Source organism: Pyxicephalus adspersus, chromosome 11 (genome assembly GCF_032062135.1).
Source record: "Pyxicephalus adspersus chromosome 11, UCB_Pads_2.0, whole genome shotgun sequence".
NCBI lineage: Eukaryota > Metazoa > Chordata > Amphibia > Anura > Pyxicephalidae > Pyxicephalus > Pyxicephalus adspersus.
Genome location: NC_092868.1, coordinates 20,668,447 through 20,690,282, shown reverse-complemented (window position 1 = coordinate 20,690,282; position 21,836 = coordinate 20,668,447). Strand labels below are relative to the sequence as shown.

Here is a 21,836-nt window from a genome sequence, read left to right as displayed (position 1 = left end):
GGCTGCTGATTGGCTGCATGCATGGCATTATGGGTCATCCCGCCTTCCCAGAGTTCCTTGCCCCATGTCCTCACACATGTAGCCGCCATTTTAGAAAAAATTGTGATTCGTTTCAACAAATCGCGAGGAAATTCGGATTCGTTGCGAATCGAATTTTTTCTGAAATTCAGATCGAAGTCCACTTCATCAGCTTTGATTCGCTCATCTCTAAACAACACTACTTATGAATAGGAGTAACTAATAAAAATAAATATACATCATACTTTGTAGGGCAAAAAGGTTGAATGTTATTGAACGATTGTATAATGTGTGTCATACTTTGTAGGGCAAAAAGGTTGAATATTGTTCTGATTGATTTTGATTAGAGTTGATTTTGACTTGAATTAGAGCTGTTCTGACCTTGGATTGAAATTTGAGCAATCAGAGTTCAGATACAACATTACAATACCTGTCACTGAGGTATAGCAAGGCTCAGTCAACTCAGCCAACAGACATTTACAAGTATAGTAGGCCACTGGACAATAACAACTGAGCCATTCTATACGAGTAATTGACAGGCATAGTATGCATTATTAAAAAAATTTAACATTTTAAAAAAGTATGAATCAAGTTGGATTTGTAGGTCGCTCCAACCAGATTCAACTTGAGTCAAAATGTTTGTGTTCTAAACACCTCTAGTTCAATCATTGCAAAATATATGTCATAGGGCCTGGAATAAGCAACAAAGGATTCAGGTGCAATTGTTGGGGTTGAGATAGCCAAGCCCAAGTGGAAGGTATGGATTAGCCTGAAAGGGAGACAGGTGCAAAAAGAGGGTCAGGCTCCATATACACCTGGCTATACACTGGGCCCTTCACTTGCAACTGGCTCTTTTTGTGGCTGGCCCAGATCCTTTATTTCCACTTGGCTCCTTTTGCTGGCTGACCCAGATTCAGCACTTGCACTAGGCTCCCTTGCTGGAGTGTATGAGCTAAATTTGAAAAGGAGACAGGAGCTGCATGTGTCGTGTTTGGGCTAAACAACAAAGAAGCAAGAGGAAGGGGAGTTCATCTATCCCAACACCTGCATATGGACTGTCCATACATGGCTTTTAGTATACAACAGATAATAGACTGCTTGCAGACAGGTTTTAGACTTTGTAGACATACATAGATCTTTATACCATCAATGCTGCATATGTCAGATATCTGAACAATTTATTCTGCATGGATTATTAAATTATTTTAGTCATAGTGGTCCTGTAGGTATAGTGACCCTTTTGAGACCAATCAAAATTCATTCATTGTTTGCTATTTGTTACAGCACTGTAAACCTGTGTGTGTAATGGATAGGAGAGAGATACTGGTCCATCATATTTTGCCCCCTCTAGTGCTAAATACCCCTAGTGCAGCCTAATCTGAACCATAACCCCCCTTTTTGATGCCTAAACCCTTTCAAGCACCTAAAAACTTAACCCCCTCCAGCCCATTGCCTAACCTTAAGCCCTCTTCCCAGTGCCTAATATAAACCCCCTGTCTGGTGCCTATCCTAACCAATATCCTAATAACTTTAACCCCTCCAAGTTTCCTTCCAGCGAGCAAAATATGATGGGTAGAAAAATCTGCCAGAATACCCTCAATAGGAGGTGCAGAGAGGGCAGTGCTGTTAGCACACAATAGGGGGAAATCTAGATCACGCTACTTTCCACCGCCAGCTGCACCACTAACACAACAAAACAGCCAGCCACCTCCATCTCCTCAGATTTACTACCCAACCTCTTCCAGATGCTTGCAGTCACTTCTCCTCTAGGACACTAGTTGGAATTTTTTTAACTACCGTGTTCTCCGCAGGATTTGTTTTCAACCGGGTGGGGGAAAGTTGTGAAACATGACACATTTAGTGCTCCAGGTTCTTTGTGTCATAGGTATCCAGCAATCCCTGTATAACTATGTCAGCTTTTTACTGCCCCTGTATTTTGCATCAAGTTTTTATTGCCCTCCTTCTTAGTACTTTTTCCATTGTCTGTAATATACTTGTGTATTGTCACCACACTTCCTAGTGTCCCATGTTTTGTAAAGAGCATATCCACTTGAAGTAGTGTAATGGTGTACTCAATGGGTTGCAATAATTTAGGCTTAGTTCAAATTAGTGGTAACATAAAACGGTGGCATTTATCACTCCCAAGTGCTCCCAAGTTCTTTTAGGCATTTGTAAGTGGCTGCAAAGCCTAGCAAAACATTGTGTTTTTTTGTTTCAGTAAAACTGCTTTCTAAAAACGCTAACATGAACAAAACCATAGACTTAGTTCAGACTTACCAGTAGGGTTGAAATGCAGTTACCACTTCGTCACGTGTAACAAGTGAACCACTGCCTTGAAGGATATGTTACATGTACTATCCATTAGTAGCTCAATAGAGAATTAATTGGGGTGGAAATGGGCAGCAAGGTGCACAGAATTGCTTGCATACACTGCTGATCTGAGCCTTCCCTTGTACAGCAGGGCTCTGCTGAAGGCAACACATTTAAATATCTGAACTTTAGTGAACTTTCACTGACCCTGCAGCCTGTCAGTTTTAGTCAGATGTTCAGAAGGAGAAAGTTACAAAACGAGGAAAACATACATACCGTGTTTCCCCGAAAATAAGACACTGTCTTATATTTTTTTGGGCTTCCAAAAACACACTAGGTCTTATTTTCAGGGTAGGTCTTATATACTTTTTTTAATGAAAAAAACACTTACCATATTCATGTAGAACAATGTACATTTGAGAGTTTTATATGGTGACCCAATTGTAAATTAAACTCTTCATTGATTCATTGCTACCGGTATTGGTTACTGAATTCAGCATTTCTCTTCTTGCACTGTTACTGTATTAAATCAGCCAGCTTGTCCTTACAAACCTAAAATCAGCACAAAATGTGGCTGGGGAAATGATTGCTCACATTTTTATTTATTTTTTTTTTTTTATACCGTAATTGTGCTGGTTAAAATAAAAAAAAAAACTTACCTTATCAGAAGACGCGAGCCGAGTTCCTGGCTTCTGACAGGCAAGACAGGCGAAGTGCATGTAATATCACTCCGCCTGTGACAGGAGCCGGAACTACAAGGAAAGCATCGGCTTGTGCGGCTCCGGAGTGTGTACGCCCGCTGTCTCCCGCTCGGTGAGTATTTTTTTTTTCTTTTTCTACTAGGTCTTATTTTCGGGGTAGGTCTTATATTAGGGCAGGTTGGGGGAAAAGTGCTAGGTCTTATTTTCGGGGTAGGTCTTATTTTCGGGGAAACACGGTATGTATACATCTCATTGCAGAGATGTAAGCTGCCCACATTCACTGACAGCTATCTGCAGGAAGCCTGGAAAGAAAAATACTGCATAGACTTTGCTGGATAGCTGCCAGGCCCCAATACAGCAGTCCATCCTGTCCTCCTTTGTTTCTATTTGTACTTACATTATTTGCCCAATTTATTAACATCCTTGACAAAATGCTTGGTAGACATTTGTGTTTGGGGGTCATAGACAAAGATGCAGCTTTTTCCTTTTATAGTAATCAGTCACATATGTTATTCATATCATTAACAGGCATACATTTATTTTATATAAATCATTTACACATTGACACCATAATAAATCCAGGTTAGGAGGTGTTATTTGGTACAGTAATGAATGCAGCAGAGAAGTGATTAAACATGCATCAAAGGCTGTAAGCACCACTGCTGAGATGCAAACCAACTCTTAGATGCAGAAAATGCTTGGGTATAAAGCTGGGTATAAATGTCAAACTGTCAAAAAACAAACAGCCCAATTGCACAGATTGCGCATGTCCCAAATACACGCAAATTCCTATCAGCTGTGCCCATATACATGAGCTTATATAAGGGTGTTGTCCGACTTGCTTTTTCCATTGTTTGTTTTTTTGTCTTGAGGTGGGGGGATGCTTTGCTGTGTTCTACTAATCCATGTTGCTTCATTTCATACTTTGCTTACCATTTAGCACAATAGCTGCTTTTGTTTTTTAAACTTTTGAATGTTTCAAGGTCCATTTTGCAATTAAGAAGTAAATGTTAATGCTATGTTATTGTGTTTGTGGCCATATTGTTTTCATTTCAATATTATGTATTTAGAAGTAAATCAAAGAAATGTTTGCCGGGTGTGAATTAGTATAGTTGGGCCCTCTAAAAAAGGGAGCCGGTTTGACAACCCTGAGATTAGGTACATAAAGAAACAAAAGAAGAGAAGGGTTTTTTTGGCAAATAATTATTGTATTGAAAATTTATTGTTCATAACATAAACAATGGAGATACTAATGGTAGCAAATATCTGGGGAAACAACATGTCCAGATAATTAAACAAATAGGCCCTAATTGGGCACTAGACAATGGACTTCTAACAGGAAATTTATAATGTATGTATAAATCGTGCCGCATACATGTTGATACCCAATGTGTTTCGCCCGAATTAGGTTTCTTCAGGGGTGACGTTTACATTTAGCGTAGTTAAGAGCAATTGCTCGATAAAATCTAGATATGTATCAAATACATAGAATCAGTAAGGAATAGGTGCATAAACAATAATTCTATAGTGTAACATATAGTGTACGTATTCATTATGTATTATAGCACATATAATACTCATGAAATATTAATGAAGTAATAAGGTAACATTAAAAAAAAAAAAGGGGTGCATAAATAAGGGAGAAATAATGCATAAATAATCATCATATAATGTAACATATAATGTAAGTATTTATTATGTCATATGGCACATATAATATCAATGAAGTAATATTAAAGTAACATTCAGTATAATACCTATGATAATAATAGGGTATAGACTTACATATTCCTTGTAGGTATATCACATATGGCAATATGGCACATAAATTGAACCGTATGGGGTGGAAACAATGTCCCAGGCAGGTTTAAAGGTGCACGAGGAACCTCCAATAAGGAGGGGGAGGTTAGGAAGTAATCAACCAAAGGCAGAACCTTTGCTGATGTAAGATATCATATCATAATGAATAAGGGTATGCGCTTCACTTTTAGAAAGTGGTTAAATTATATTGTATTAGATAGGCACTTGGTTAAAGATGATATAAATACAATGGTGTGTAAAATAGGATACTGTGCATATATGAATTAATATTGAGAGTGGTAAAATGTTCTTGCTAAATATATAGTAGCAAATATGCCAAAATAGAAAATGATGATAAATTATGTGAGCTCTACTAATGATATTGTACTTAGTCAAAAAAGAGGGCATAATAGAAAAAGTAAATACCTTGTGGTCCAAGGTTTGATTAGGGATAACAGAGACCACAGCTGCAGTCAGTATGAAGAGCAACAGCAAGGCATGTAGCTGGCAGGGGAGACTCCAGGAACCACCTCCTATTAAAGTGGTGTTCCAGAAGTCCTTCCCCACCACGTGCACGCCCATGACATCAGTGTGCGTCTGGGCACGTTACCAGCATTCACCCGGGCAGGGAGATCCCCTCAGTAATTTAGCAGCATTTAGGATATGAAACCTAAGAGACTTCTTGTATTGCTGGAGGGATTCAAAGGTGTGGTGTAGAAGAATTTGTGCAGGGTATACATGTGTGTAGTCCCGTTATTTTGGGTATCATGTTAATGATTGTAGACCAGAAAGGCTAGGCAACTCCACCACATATGAAGGAATATGCCTTCTTCCTCCCCACATCTCCAGCAGTTTCTGTCACAATTGGGTTGTGATTTGTGTACAATGTCGTACTCTTTGTGCCAACATGTGCGAATTTTGAAATTATTTTCTTGTATATTCACATTCTGTGAGCCTTTTACCATCAGTATATTAATACCCTCCCATTCCTCATCTGAAAAACTTAAATTCCCATTGTTTGCAAAACGAATCATCAACATTACCAAGGAGTGGTTATAATAAGTTGTAGATTGGTGAAATGGTGTGTCTAATTGAGCCTGTGAATGTGTATAGTTTCTCAAATGGTGCAAGTTGCCTCGCATATTGTTACTTCTTATCTGGAACCAACAGAAAGTGCCTCAATTGTAGGTATGACCACCAAGGCAAAGGGGGCCCATCCATTTACTCTGATCTTGGCAGGATTAGGGCTCGCATTAGGGGTTGAATTCCAAAGGAATTCAACACTCCCTTCATGTAGTTCCAAGCCAGCCTATCAAAGGCTTTTTCTGCATCCATGGAAAGGAAAAAACATTTTTGATTGGAGTTTTGAGCTCAATGGCCCTGATTTATCAATGAAATGCGCGTACGCTTGCCATGCGTACATACGCGCCGGTCAGTAAGCTCTATTACCATGAGTTGGGCCCGAGTTCCAGTGAACTCACCTGCTGGTTTCCTGCAAAGATGAGCAAAGATCTTGAATACGCCAATTAAGGTGAATAATTTTCAGCTGCGCGATTCAGGAGCAGATGTTAAGCTCAATGGTGAGGTAATACCAATTGATTAGCGCACACCTGCGCCCTGTTCTGTGCGCATCTCCAGTCCATTTTACAGGTCAGTTTGAATCTTTATTGCTTAATGTTTTTTTGTGTAAATGCTACTTTTTTATGTTACATTCTACTCAATCACACACTTGCTTCATTTATAGTTACATTTGTTGCACTTGTTGTTTTGATACTTTTTCTTTTGGTTGCAACACTGCAAACTAATTTCTATCAAGCTGGAAATATACTAAGTGGCACTTTCAAATATGTCATCACACAATAGTATGAGTGTAAAAAAATATGTGAACAAACATTTGTGACCTGAATAAAATTTCATTCTAGTTTGACTTTGGAGAAATCAAATATTTTAGTAAAGGATTATTGGCAAGCATGTTATAATACATGTATTAAGGAACATTTGTGATTTCACTTGTGTGTGTATGTCAAAATACATTTAAATGTATTGAAATACATATGCATCTTCATTAGTACTATTTTAACTGGACTGGTTTGTGGTGGGGGGGTTATTAAGTAAGTTTGCTTGGATGGTATGCATTGATGTGATTTTTTTGTAATCCTCATGATTGTTAGTTTCATCTGTTGCTGCAATGTTTTTGTGCCTGGTTTGTAATGCCAGTTTCTGTTTCTGTTTAGCAATTCTTCAGCAATGTATTGAGTACAAATGCCTGCATGGTTTCCACTCCAAAGTGCTACTTGACCCCTTGTGTTGCCTTTGTCCCATTGTCACATATTGGTATTTGAATGTATTATGTATATAGTCCTTTTCTAAATAAATTGTCATGTTTTTTTTTTTTTTAAATAGTCTGACATTTGCACTCATGTTGATTTGCTGCCACACAACTCCTCTGTTCAGTAGGGTTCATTAGTGTTAAAGGTTTGTTGCATTGTGCTGTGCTGCCTGATCTTAGAACTGTTGTATACAAACACACTTCCACTTGCTGTCCAAACTGGTTGTCAATTAGTTGTCCAGCTAAGTTGCATACTCATTCTAACACACCTGATGGTGATGGAAGGAGGTCCAGGTTGCCAAGCACAACATCAAAGCACATTGATTGCCAAGCTTACAAGCAGCGTCTCACGCTCTTGGAAATGAACAGTTGTGAACAATGAACAATGTTCTGTTGTTGCTTAACCTAATGCTCATAATGCTCATAAATACTGGAGTGTGCAAAAAGGAGTTCTCCTAATTTGTTTATAAGCTCAGTCAGATCCCTCAATGTTTTATTGGCCTACAAGCGTTTATGTACTATTTCCATCTTGTGTATGTTGTTTAGGAGTGTAGAAAGTTCCTGTTGTCTTGCTCTTTTAAATGTAGCTGTTCATTTTAGGAATACACCCCTGATTACACTCAGTGTCAGGATGTACGTTATGAAGTACTCCTCTAGTTTGGTTTGAAAATCATTCATCACTGCCACATCCCCGAATAATGAAGGATTTAGTCTCCAGAATTTTGTTCTGGTTTCTTTTTCCAGGGAAGGAAATGGTGAATGTGATGGGTGCCTGGTCAAATACTGTAACAGGCTCAATCAAAGCAGCGGTTAAGGCTTCCAGATCTCTTTGAGATCAGAAAAAGTATTTCAAACAGAAGTAGCCTTTAGCGTTTGGATATATATCGTAATGCCATGTATCATTAAAGAGGACAATGATATTTTGGTGTTTCGTAAGGCTTTGAATGTTAATGTCACAGCACCTAAGGAAAAATCCAAAGCAGGGTTTAGGGGGGCATTAAAGTCCCCCCCGAATATCAACATTCTCTTTGAGAAGCTCTGTAGTAATCCAGATATCTTCTGGAAAAATTTGGGTTGTCCTGCGTTGGGACTATATTCATTGGCCAGTGTTACCGGTTTTCTATCAAGAAGGCCTTTTAAAAACAGATAATGACCTTCTCGGTTTGTTACTATTTTTCTAGTTGAAAGTGGACTCAGTTGTAGAAAAGAATCGAAACACCTTTGGATTTTGTTATTGGGCTTGTTGCATGAAACAATATTTGATGTGAGTTTTTGAATATCCCCATTCCAAAAATGAGTCTCTTGTAAAAAAAAAAAACTATCTGGGGTTTATACTGATAGACCAAACACATTATCATAGATCTTTTTTTCGGGTTGATTGAGACTCTTGGTATTTAAAGAGAGGAACTTCCAGGAATGGAAGCTGTTTCCTGTGTGGGTCCCCTGGCCTGTTGCTTTAAAAAGCAAAGGATGGGAAGGCAAATCCGGAGTGAGGGTAACTATCATACATTCACTTGCCAAGGCTAAACCCGATGTGGTCAGTTAGGCAAAAACTGCCCAACTGTGTGGGGTGGGCTATGGTATGGGGTTGTTGCTCAAATGTTGTTAGGGTCAGAACAAACATCCCTGAGAGAACTTAAAAAAAGCTTCATATGGGTAAAGTTTTCTTAACAACGACTAAGCCTGTGTCAAAGAGGCTCTGTAACAATCTTGGAGAGAAGGAGAAAGATAAATGGGCAAGAAACTGTGGGGTAGACCCGAGTCAAGGAAAAGGGTACATAGGATGTTAACCATACTAGAAAGAAATGTGTTTGTTTTTATCATGTAAATCGGGTAAAAGGGAGTTTGACAAAAATCATTTAACCTTATCGTAATCTGCAAATATCTAGAACAACTGAAGCATGTATTCTAGTATGATGGCAAATATTGTACACATGTCATTTGGCACGCCTCTATACCACGAGTCTCTTTATGGTCAGATAGCAAAAGAAAAAACTTTTTTTGTATGTATCTCACTCAGTATTCATTTTAATTATATGTTTTATTGGAAATCCAATCAAATTTGAAGTAGAGATCAGTATACAGGGTGCCAAATCTAAGAATATCTAGCTGTACCAGTAAAGACATAAATGCAATCCTATTTTACCTTTAGCCATATCTGTGACTATTCAGATTCAACCCAAAAAACTCAGGCAGATGCTAAGACAGATGAAATTAAACCACTGTAACATGGTGGCCATTAAAATAGTGTTAAATAATAAACTTCTGTTCTTTTTTGGCAGGAAGTGCCTTTTGATAATTGAAACAGCTATTCATTCAGTGGAAGCCATCACCAATAACTAACTCTGTCATCAAGTCTGTGATATAACAAGCAATAAAAAAAAAAAAGGAAAAAAGGATAAATCTTCCTCTTGTCGGTTTATAGTTTCATATAAAACTAAGCTGAAGTCACTTAGTCCTTGACTATGTATTTAGGGCTTCTTAGGGAGATGAGATTATCTTTTTCTTTGCCTTCCAGGGCTAGCATCCCAATCTTGTCTGGCTTGTGCACAGTCTTTGTCTTTATCTGCCATGGGAAGCCCTTGGCTTGTCTCAGGTGTTGTAGGAATGATAGTAGGTCAGCTAGAGTGCGAAGATGATAGGTTCGACTATCCATACTGGCAGGAAGGCAGAAAGGAAACCTCTAACGATATAGTATACGGCGTTCCCCTAACAATATGATCAATGGACGTAATGCCCTGCAGAAAGTATTGTGAAAAGCGTATCAAAGAGCCATATCACAAACTCGTACACAAGTGTTATTTAGGAGTTAAGTACCCAAAAATGAACAAAAAGTGAATATAATCGCACAATACTCTCAAAATCATGGTGCAATATTGGAGAAATGTTAGCTACAAACTCTTTTTGTATTCTCCTTTTTTCATGGTTTGTTGTTTTATGTTAGACAATGCAACAAAAGGATTGGGAATAATCTTGTTGTAGCAGAAAAAATTGTAATGCAAGATGGTTGGGGACAGGATCATTAATGGAAGGTAGATCCCATCAATGGATCACTTAAGAGTAAAATGATAGTATGAAATTTAGCAAATCTGGAAATTTAGCAAACTGCTTATGCTGCCCACACTAAAACTATAATAACTATGACAATGGAAGTGTGATATACTTTCCAAAGCCTATGGATTCTGATTTCTGTCCTCCCTACTTCCTATTTAAACATAATGCATAAGCTTCCAAGGTTGGGTTGACTGTGATTACTGGTTTGGAAAAAGTCTTGTTACTAGATTGCTTTTACATCAAGCTTTTATAATGTGAGAGGCAGCAGGAAGCCTGCAGTGGGTTTGGTTGAAGTAAACTGTTATACATTCTTTTTACTTTCTGATTAGTGATTCAGGAATAGCTCAAACCCCTTTTAGTTATTATTATTTATTTTTTTGCCATCTGAATCCCAGTGGTAAAGCTGTTCACTTCCTATTTTGATGACAAAATGTAAGCGAAATATTTCAGTCCAATTGATATTACAAATATTAATATAATTAACACATAGAATGGATAAAGAGAATGGATCTCCCATATAAACAATAAAAATGTGACAGGAATTTTACTCCCTCACATTTGTACCCTAAACCAAAAAATATGAATGTTTTAAAGCCCACTTCAGGTGGGTTTAAAATATACTTTCCCCTCCCCTATACTCCCCTATCTGCCCCGTCATCAAAAGCAGAAATCAGAGGATGCCCTCCACAACCTCTGGATTGTTGGGTGTGTCCAGGCAAGGCTATGCCAGGAAATCTGTGTTTGAACACTGCTTCATGGAAATCTCAAACAATAGGCAGCAGGACAGTCTCCACATGATGAAGAAGATGAAGATTCTATTTGTTGAAGCCTGAAATATTGCAAAAATCCAGGAGATTGAGGGCATCATTCTCCCAGGGACTAGAAACGTGGTCCTTCCATAAACTCAACTTGATCAAGTCAAACAATAAAGATCTCCAATATATGTATATATAATATATATAATATATCATACTACATGAGCTAAAAGTTTGTTTTCTCTCTGAGAAATGTGTGGGTTTCACAGCCCCTCCTCTCAATGTATGACAGTAACCTACTTATCTTTTTTGCTGTAGAAGTTAATATTGCCTCTCCAATGTCATCATGTAGAATGGAAGAACAGCAGTCATGCATTGTATGTGAAGATGGGGAGAATCTGCCCATATCCTAGGAACTTCAGACAAAGGAAAATGTCAAATGCCAGGAAGATGAGGAAGAAGATACATTTTTGTATTACTTTGTCATTCCTTCAAGACAAAACCAGTATTTTTCTCATGAAATTTATTGCATAGAACTGTGGCCAGACTATGAACATTCAAATTTTTACATTACATTTACAATTTCTAAACAAGCAGTAAATGCACTTTAAAGTACCTATGTTGCTGGGTTACAAATTGTAACAAAGCAAGTTCTCTAAAAAGGCTTATACTTGCCTATCCCACTACCTGTTCCTCCAAACTTTCATCTATTGAAGAACAATGTCTGCCTAACGAATCTGTACCCTTAACACTTTAAAGAGCAATAAATACCCATGTGTCCTGCCTGCAGTGCATTGTGGTTCAATCAGCTACCCCCTGCTATGACCTTTGCTGGATAGCAGAAGAATAGGGAAAAATAGATCTTCTTGGATAGGAAATATGGAGCCTCTTCATTTGCAAGTCCTGTTTTAGAACATTTTGTACCTTTGTAGGTGCAAACACTGTAGAGTAATTTACCTTCAAACATACTGTGACATTTTCACTTTTGTTTCAGGAATTCAGTTTATTCTTCTCCCCCTCGCAGCACTATTTCTAATCTCTAATGTACTGTATGAACAAAGTAGGTACACTGTTCGAAAAGGAAAGACTGATGTAACACTTATTCGCACACCCAATCTGATCTTTTTACAAAACATATAGCTACATAAGTTGGAGTGGGAGCCCCAACATTGGCTTTTCATGTTCCCCTTGATAGGACTTTCATCACAGAATCTACTTCTGACTTTACTACACTTAGTATCCAGTTGTAACTACCCCATTCACTGCCCTACATTCCTCTAGACCGCCTAGATTTATTGGTTTATATGAGTAATGTGGAGCCGGTAAGGGTACTTACCTTAAATGTTCAAGGATTAAACATACCAGTAAACAGCACTGCTAGCTCTATTGTATGGGATTAAAGCATTCCTTTAAGAAACACGCTTCTAGGAAGGCCATATTACCGGGTTATAAAATAGACACTTCCTCACAGTATATTAATATATCATAGTTGCACCTCAGATTTGAAAAAGAAAGGGGTGTCTATTTTAATAGCTAACACAGTACCTTGGCAACTACATGATGTTTACAGAGATGGGGAGGGAAGATATCTGTAAAAGGCCTGGTGGGCAAACATTTGGTTATGCTCGCCTCGCAGGAATCATTCCTGGGGGGAACATTGGAACATCTGGAGGAGTTCAGGGATGGACCTCTGGTGATAGGGGGGAGTTGAATTTCACCTCTGACCCCGTAGTGGATTTCTCCAAGCGAACTCAGGAAGGGGTAAATAGAGGAGGATAACAATTCAGGGAATGCATGCACCAGCATCAACTACTTGATGCGTGGGGCATTCTCAACCCTCAAGAGCTGGACTACACTTTTTTCTTCCACCCACACCAGACGTACTCCCCAACTGACCACTTTTGGGTCCATCAAACTGACCTACACCCTATTAAAAGTCGCTCCATTGGGGAGACATTCCTGACAAACCCGACCATGCCCCGATGACTATGCAGATCTTACTCTCCTGTGAACTCCCTAAATTTTGGTACTGGAAATTAAATTATTCTCTTCTCCAAGATCAGGTTGTGATCAAATAGATCACTACAGAGCTTGGCCAATATTTTGCTCTGAATCACTTCCCTGGGGCGACCTTATGGTAGTATGGGAGGTACATAAAACAGCAATGAGAGGACACTTCAAAAAGCACGGGCTTTTGACGTTACTCCCCCAAATACCAGAATTAGAGATGAAGCACAAGCATGAGCTCATGCTAGAGAGGGGCAAGGCACTAATAAATGTTGTCTTACGAGCCTAGAGGGAAAGTATGTTTATATCCTTCACAGTAGACCAGGGAGGTTGTAAACAGCACCAGGTCCTCATATCCAAATGCAAAAACTGCACCCAACCTCCCCAAGACCGCCCTCAAAATGGGAAATGACACCAGCCTTCTCCTATCCCACCTTCCTTCCTTTCCTGTATCCTTTGGGAACCTGCCAAACCAAAAATTACTTGCTAACATCTTTTAAACCCAACAACTTAAACAAAAAGGCAAGAGCTGCCATCTTCCGGTAACTACGGACATGTACAAAACACAAAAAATACAGTAACAAAATGTTCCTGTTAAGTTGCACACCTTCCCCCCCAAACTGCGAGCAGAAACTAATTCATTCACCCTACACTGCTGAATAACCTGCCCAAGTGGACTGACTCACAAACTGTCGAACCATACCCACTAGAAATCCAATGCGATCCTCCATAATTCTGGCAGGCATTTGACTCCTTGCCAGGCCGCTCCAGGTGCCAACTGTCTTAACCAATCCCACTGAAATTGAGACAAGGCATCCGTAATGTTATTCTCCACACCCAGCACATGCACCGCCCTCACTGCTATGTTCAACCTCAAACACCTCCACACCAAATGCTTCATTAAATGAATGACCCAGACAAGGCTGTAAAGGAATTCACCACCTGGACAACACCCATGTTGTTGCAACATAAACAAATTTTTTTGTTAGCCAATTCACTGCTCCAGATTTTGATAGCCACCACTATGGGGAATAGCTCTAGTGCCACCAAATTGCACGTCAAGCTCAGTTCTACCCATTCCACCGACCAGGCCTCCACATTCCACGCCTCTTAGAAATAAAATATATAAAATGTGTTTTACTCCTTTTGTTGCCGCCGCTACTATCCTGGCAAAAATCTGCCCCATTAGTATAATTCTACATGCAAAATGTAACTTACCTAATAGAGACTGTATTTTTCTCAGCTGAATCTTTTTCCTCATGCCTGCATGTACAACTTTGTCCACCAACCCGCGCAGTTTAGCTTACGGCAACCCACACTCCATAGCCTCAGTGTCAATTACAATACCCAGGAAAGACAGTTCCATCGTCAGTCTTTCCGCCTTGTCGGCCGCCAATGGAACCCCAAACCCTTTCTGCGGTATATTGTAACATTGCCAATAGCACCCAGCAAACCGATGAATCAGCCGGGGCAATGCAAAGGATATAGTCTAAATCAGGGGTGGGCAAACTCTGGCCTTTAGGCCAGATATGGCCTAGCCAGTAGTCCGTTCCGGCCTAACGACCCCCTGGTCGATCCGGCCTAATCCCAGCCAGCAGGGGCTGGCAACCCGCAGCTCCTGAGCCGCATGCGGCTCTTGAGCCTCCTTGTTATGCCTCCCTTCCCTATTTACCACAGCCGGCGTTAACACTTCTGCCGCCGCGGACATTCCCTCTCCTCTGTATGCATTGCTGAGGAAAGGGATTTCCCTTGAGGGGCAATCCTGGTGGGGGCGGAGCCATCAGCTCGGGTCTCGAGAGAGAGTCCGGCCTAGTGTGCCTTCCTGACCTCCTAAAATGGCCTAGTAGCCAAAAAAGTTTGCTGACCCCTGGTCTAAAAAGTGATTGACGGATGGGACTTCCGCCATGTCTTTCACGACCTACTCAAGAAACATACTGTCTCGAAAAGAGAGCAAGACAACAAACATCCCATCGGCAAATGCCTATCTACATAGAACAACCCCTGCAAAACACATTCCAAGAAGCGTTGGCATTTGGGGTGAACCGGCAACAACCTAAACGCCGCCTTGAAATCAGCCTTTGCAAGCAAAGCGTCTTTTCCATAGCGCCGCACCCACTTCAATGCACAATTGAAACAGGTATAAGACACAGAGCATAGCTCCAGATCAATGGCCGCGTTAACTGAGCCTCCGAGCGGAAAGGACAAGTGATGTATAAGCCGGAACATTTTTGGCTCTTTCTTTGGGACCACCCCCAAAGGTGACACCACTAAACCTTTCACCAGCCAAACAGGCCCCCCATCCGACCCAACTCCACCTCCTTTTCCAACTTCAGGGTTACCACATCTGGCCCATCCCCCGCCGACATCAAATTCGTGCCCATGGGGGCGGGGACCCCAGTGAACAAGGAAAACCTTCCTTCAAGCCCAACTCAAACAATTGCGCTGCCGCCCTGTCCAGGTATCTACTTAGAAAGGGGGCCATCCTTTCTACCATCACCGGCGTCTTCCATTTTTCCAGCGTACTCACCAGGCCGGCCCTTACCATGTTTGAAACATCTGCAAGGCCAGGGAGAGAGGCAGGCCAGGTCTCCCTACCTTTGGCCCCCTCTTACCTAAGGTTCCGCCAAAGCCGAGGATTCCTTTCAGCCACCTCCACCTCCACAGCCACAGCCAGTAAGGGCTGGGCCGGAGGGTCCCTTGCGGGGCTCCTAAACTAGCGTTGAGCCCTGGGGGGCTCAGCACAAAGGCGCGCCGGAGGCCTAGACCTCCGCGTCCGCTTGGCATCCAGTCCCCCAATTGTGGGGACTGAAGCCACCCCCTGCAAGGCCAGATTCACCTGCTCCTGAAGCCAGCCTGGACCTCGAGCCTCTGCAGCATTCCGCAAGCATAACAACAGGATTTCGATATCAGCAATGATAGTAAGTCACTAACTACAATTACGCTGTGAAATGTTTTTGCAAAATATGCAAAATTTTTTCTAGAAATGTAAAACTTTTCCTGCACGCTGGCTAAAAAACTTTTGCCGTACTCTGTCTCTCTCCAAAAATACCCTACTTACTCTTTCTGACCTTTTGACACATTCTGCCCCTCCTATACCACCTCCTCCTTACCCTCCTCCCCCTTTAGCTCCCTTCTGACCAAAAAACTTAACCCCATGCTGTCTGCTCCCTGTCTGCCCAGTCATGTCAGCCTTTCCCTATGCTCCTTTCCTCGTACGTTACAGGCCTAACTTTCTAACACACCTGATGGACGGATGGATGGATGGATAATAGAAGCGGGTCCAGGTTGCCAAGCACAACATTAAACCACATTTATTGACAAGCTCACAAGCAGGGCCAAGCATTCTTAAATACTGGATTGTATGCATTATTTTGGTGTTTAAATGATTTAAATAGTATTAGCATATAAAATTTCCAGGGACAAATTTACTTTGTGTAAAACATATTTTATTGCTTTGACAGCTTTCCAGGGTGTTTATGCAGTTTGAATGCCATTTTAGACCTTGGCCCACTATATATTCACTTCATCACATCAGCTTGGTAGTGGAAACACATAAAGGTGGATTCCTCCTTTAACCAGAAGCAATTTCATCCACAAATGTACAGTAGTCTGTAATGCAACATTCTAGAGGCTTGCCAGAGGTTCCCATCAAAGGAGTTTTATCATCCAGTTACAGAATAGATTCAATTATTAGGATGTGTTAAGCACTTAAGTAATAATTAATAAGTTAAATCATGTTTTGTTGGCAACTAGATGATGTTGGATTGTATTTTTCATGCTTTTTTTTTAGGCTGCATAAGCAGTGCTTGGCCAAATCTAGATATGAAAAACCACGCTTTCCCTAAAATCTTAAACTAGCTTTGAGCCAACCCCATGACGTCAGAAATCATAGGAAGAAATAGGCAATCTTTTCAATATGAAGCATGTTAAGCAATATGCCCAAAAAAACTCTTTGCCTATTTCTTCACATAAATTATCTTTTATATGTATATGTAAACACATATAAATGCATACATACATATACGCATGTATGCACATACATGAGTGCACATGAAGCAAAAAAACAATATACACATACAAAGAAAAACTTACCCCAATGCCGGTTCTTTCTCTGCAAAAGTGGCAGGCGTTTTCAACTGATAGAACACAGTTAACGCGGAATTGTAGACAGCGAGTCTGCTATGGCGCACAACAATGCGCATCAAACACCTTAGTTTTGGCGTACAACAATGCACATCAAACATCTAGGTTTTAATAAGACAATTGTGCTGTTTTGAGTCTTTCAACAATTCATAGAAAGCAAATGCTTAAAAACAATCACAATTTACTTGTTAAATTGTAGGTCTGTTGAATCACCCAAGGTTAAAAGATCCTGGGAGATTGTAAAGGAGATCACATGAAAACAAAAAAAATACTACATTTTTAAAACAACTTTATTCAAAATAAACAAATTTTCTAAAAGGTCACATTAAAATATAAAGACCATACAGACACCACTAAAAAAAAAAATACACATAAACACCAAACACATGTAAACCCACACTTCCAAATAAGGCCAAATAGTTCAAAATGGCCCAAGAAATATTGCATTAAAAAAATACTTACAAAACCAATATGCAATTTGGACCTATCAATGGTGGAAAACTGGATTAGAAAATATTTATGCAGGACAAACATTTAAAGGTGGTAATAAAGACATAATATTGCAATGAAACAATATGACTACAAACACAATAACATAGCATTAACATTGACTTCCTAATTGCAAAATGGACATTGAAACTTTCAAAGTTTGAAAAACAAAAGGAGCTATTGTGCTAAATGGTAAGTATGAAATGTAGCAACATGGATTAGCAATCACACACCAAACAAGACCCTTCCCCCTCCCAAAAAACAAAAATAAACAAAACAAAAAATAAAACAAAGTAGAGGAGGATGCTTTAATGTTAACCCCCTAACCGCTAAACCCGTAATTTCTCGCACTAAATATTTTTGCTCTTTGGTTAACCCCGTATTTTTTCGCCTACACTAAAATCCCCACTTACCTGGTCCCGCTGTGCTAATCCAGCGTCGGTTCCGTGTTCCAGCGTCGGGTCCATGTTCCAGCGTCGTCCTCCAGCGTCGGGTGTCCCTCTCCTTAAAAGAATATCTACTAGAACCCTATTCGGACATATTTCTGTAAGTTACAGGTCTACAATTTAAAAAAAAAAATTTCATGAAAACCTGTGACGCTTTTGGAACAGAAATCTAGAAATCAGTGTAACGCTCGGGTGGTTAAAGTAATTTATTAAATGTAGGTGTTTATTGTAACTTTTAAACTTTTATTTTTTTACAGGTTATGCCTTAATGAAAGGATGATTCCCTTGGCTGCATTCATGTAATGAGCACAGCTGTGGGACTCCTGACAGTGTGGGATCCTCAGGCACTAGGGGTTAAATGAGGACAGGTCTCCCCATTCACCTCTAGTAATTGGCAGAGCAAAGGGGATCCCTGATGATGCTTAAGCCGTCAGTAAGGGGTTTTTTTGTACCCCTATACTCATTCCCCAGAGTGGGGTGGTGGAGATCTGGGAGTCTCCTTATTAGGGGGGCTTCCAGATTCCAAAGTCCTGCTAAAAACACTTAAAAAAGCCCCCATTGTTTTCAATAAAGCGTTCTTAAAAAGCTTACAATTGCCTATAAAAACGTTTACATGCGTTTTTAAAACAGTCCGTGTAGACCCAGCCTAAATTAGAAAAGACATATACATATATATTTTCATATTTGTATACTGTATTTATATATTTTTCATAGATATCTATATATGTATTTATATAGATATATATCTATAGAAGCAAACAAGAACGTGGGTGGATGATCTAGTTCGTTGGCAAAAGTGAGGCCTCATCTGCCAGAGTACTCAGGGATTTATCACCAGGCAGATCCTTGGGTCAGGCTTCTTAAGCATTGAGACATTTGCCTAGGTAAACAGCTGAAATTATTTAACTAAAATTATTATTTATTTTAATTAATAAAAATAATATTATTTCCAAGGTAAAATATATTTTTGAAACATTTAAACACATCATACATTTTTATTTAGGGCTAACTGGAAGATGTATGCCATTTGAAAGAATGATTTGTTAGGGAAAGATTGACTTTTAATGCAAGCTCGCCAGTGTCAAGCTGACGGAGATGCGCGCCTCAAAGCGCCAGATCATTTCAGTTGATAAATGTCGGAAAAATATGCCAGCGTATTCTCAGCGGCTAAAAATTCATTGATAAATAGGTTAGATGGGTCCGATGCCAGACTGCTAAAACGCGCGCGAGCGAGCGAACCTCTGATTTTGCTTGATAAATTAGGGCTTTTATCTCAACCAGTTCTTGTAGAGAACATTTCCTTAATCTCTATACAGAGAGCATTTCCTTAATCTCTATGCAGAGAACATTTTCTTAATCGGGCTGAGCGGCTCCAGATACAGGAGTTGGCAGCTCTGGAATCTTGGAAACCACTGTGTCTATGGAGGGCGGGACAGGTGGCCCCCTTTCTTACACTCACTGCCCCTAAGGGACAGCTTAGCCAGGTCTCTTACTCCCTTTGAATCTCTTTACTCAGGGATAGGTTCTAACAGACTTGCCCTGTCATCCATATATTCCTGCACCACCTGGGGACTTCTCCCCTGCTTATTTTGCCTACTTGAAAGAGGAACTAGGCATTGTTCTGAATGACCAGCAAAGACAAAAGATCATTTGTCTGGCCCAACACTTATCAGTTTGCAGCAGATTTCAAGAACTGAATTAAAAAATACTCCCCAGATGGTATCACACACCTTACCATCTTCATCGTATCTTTCCCTAGGTCTCAGACAGTTGCTGGTGGTGTGCAGAGGCTCCATGCTCCATATATTTTGGTATTGTCCAGCCCTACCTCCTTTCTGGATTGGGTATCATGAAATCGTTCAAAAGATTATGCAATACCAGATGACCCTGCCATGGCCCAGTGGTTTCGTACTGTCAATGAGATCATGCTCATGGAAAACCTCACAGCAAGTCTTCATGACAGGGATGAGACGTTTGAAACTACCTGGCCCTATTGGAAATCATTTCTCAAATCCCCAGAATATATGGGTTATATATGTTCCTGAGGCTGCAGCCTCTGCTATAAAGAATGTTATTAAAAAGAAAAGGAAAGACAGAATGCTAAGACTAGACATAACATTCTTTCACAGTACCTGAGCTACAGAGGTCAAATTAGAGCTTTGTTTAAAGCTTTTTTAATGGTTGATTTTTTAGGATATTTTTTATATTGACTACATTATGCTATCAATTATATAATTTAATGTACTTGTGTACAACTTGCGCTCAAAACAATATTGATATTTGGAAAAAAAAAAACATTTTAAACCACAAAACATTTTTATTTCATCATACATAGTTACATAGTTGTTTAGGTTGAAAAAGTCCATCAAGTTCAACCACTTGTCATGTAGATAAGTAGGTATTTATTTTTCTATTTTTATCTATGAATATCTGTAATTTTTCATCATACTTGATCATTATTAGCAAGTTGCATATTTAAATCTACACAAAATATCACAAATGCTTATTTAATGTTATGTTGATTTTTTTGTTCCATTCCAGATGATGATCATGACGATGATGACGACGATGAAGAAGAAGAATACAAAGTTGGTTCGCTGTGCCACTACTGCTCATTTTGCAAGGTATTGTGTCTAATATGCACATAGAAGGCCAGGTGAACCTGGTTTAAAATACTAGTAAATTACCTAACTGGAACTGCAAGCAAATTGAAGAAAAACATCCCTAAATATGTATTTATTAAAACAATGTATTAAATGTCTGATAATTGCTACACAACCAAAATCAGGTTAAGGAAAGATGTGAGCCCTTCAAGTGACACTATACAAAGTGGAGCCTAAGTTCATTGGTATCTAAATTCACTACACAATACTTTCCTCCTTAGGAACAAAAACTGGACAAACTCCATGCTGACAAAGTTTTATTCCAGACCACCATTGAAAAAAAAGAGCTTGATGCTCTTCTTCATCCAATGCAGTATGTACAAGCCATATTAAATAACTTTTAGTGTGCTTACTTTAGCCTTATTTTTCTTCAAACTTCCTAATTAAATGCAGGAAGACTTTCTATTTCAAGTATTAAACCATTTGAACACCTTTGTCTATTTTACCATATTAGCTTTTTGACATTTGCTTCTTTAATCTAATTCACCTCTAGTGTTGCAAAAGAGGAACAATGTTTAACAATGTTCTAGTTGTAACAATGCAAGCTAACAGTTCAAATTATACTGTGTATGAAGTGCAGTATTTACAGAAGTGTATGTAGTCCCATGTTATGTCTAAATGAATTTACTTTTATCTCCTAGTACTGTGGTGACTGTGAGAAGTGTCCCTGCCAGGAGAATGATAAGAGAGTGCATTGTAAAAACTGTGAGGTAAGCCTTTTTAAAACTTTTTAGAGCCAAACTGTATTTATCATCTGATCATTTTCTTTAGTCTCTGTCCCTTGTGTCATTTACCATACAAAAGGACTGCTGGTGGCATTATGCTATCTGATATATACAGATCCATAGGAAAGAAAAAAGGAAAGATTACATACATAGTAAACTGTTACTCCACTGTCTACTTGTATACTTACTACCTCATAAAAAGATAGTAAATTTGTTTGACAACTTTTGTCTTCATTGAATCAGTGCTGACTGTCACTAATATTAACTCTTTAGGAACTTTGCAACTATAGAAGTTAAACCTACCGGTCTGTAGTTACTTAGTAATGACTTTGCTCCCCTTTTAAAGATAGGAACCACATTGGCCTTACACAAATCAACCGATACCAGACCTGTGAT

General features: G+C 39.5%; 1 protein-coding gene across 3 annotated transcripts in view; it reads left to right on the top strand.

Moving 5' to 3' along the window:
- HRC (histidine rich calcium binding protein) overlaps nt 1-21,836 on the top strand; it is a 168,507-nt gene that overhangs the window by 32,233 nt on the left and 114,438 nt on the right. For all 3 annotated transcript variants that reach the window (XM_072426234.1, XM_072426233.1, XM_072426235.1), the window contains exons 2-3: nt 20,594-20,676; nt 21,357-21,425. In XM_072426234.1, coding sequence (XP_072282335.1) covers nt 20,594-20,676; nt 21,357-21,425 — 152 coding nt within the window. The remainder of the gene's footprint in view (nt 1-20,593; nt 20,677-21,356; nt 21,426-21,836) is intronic.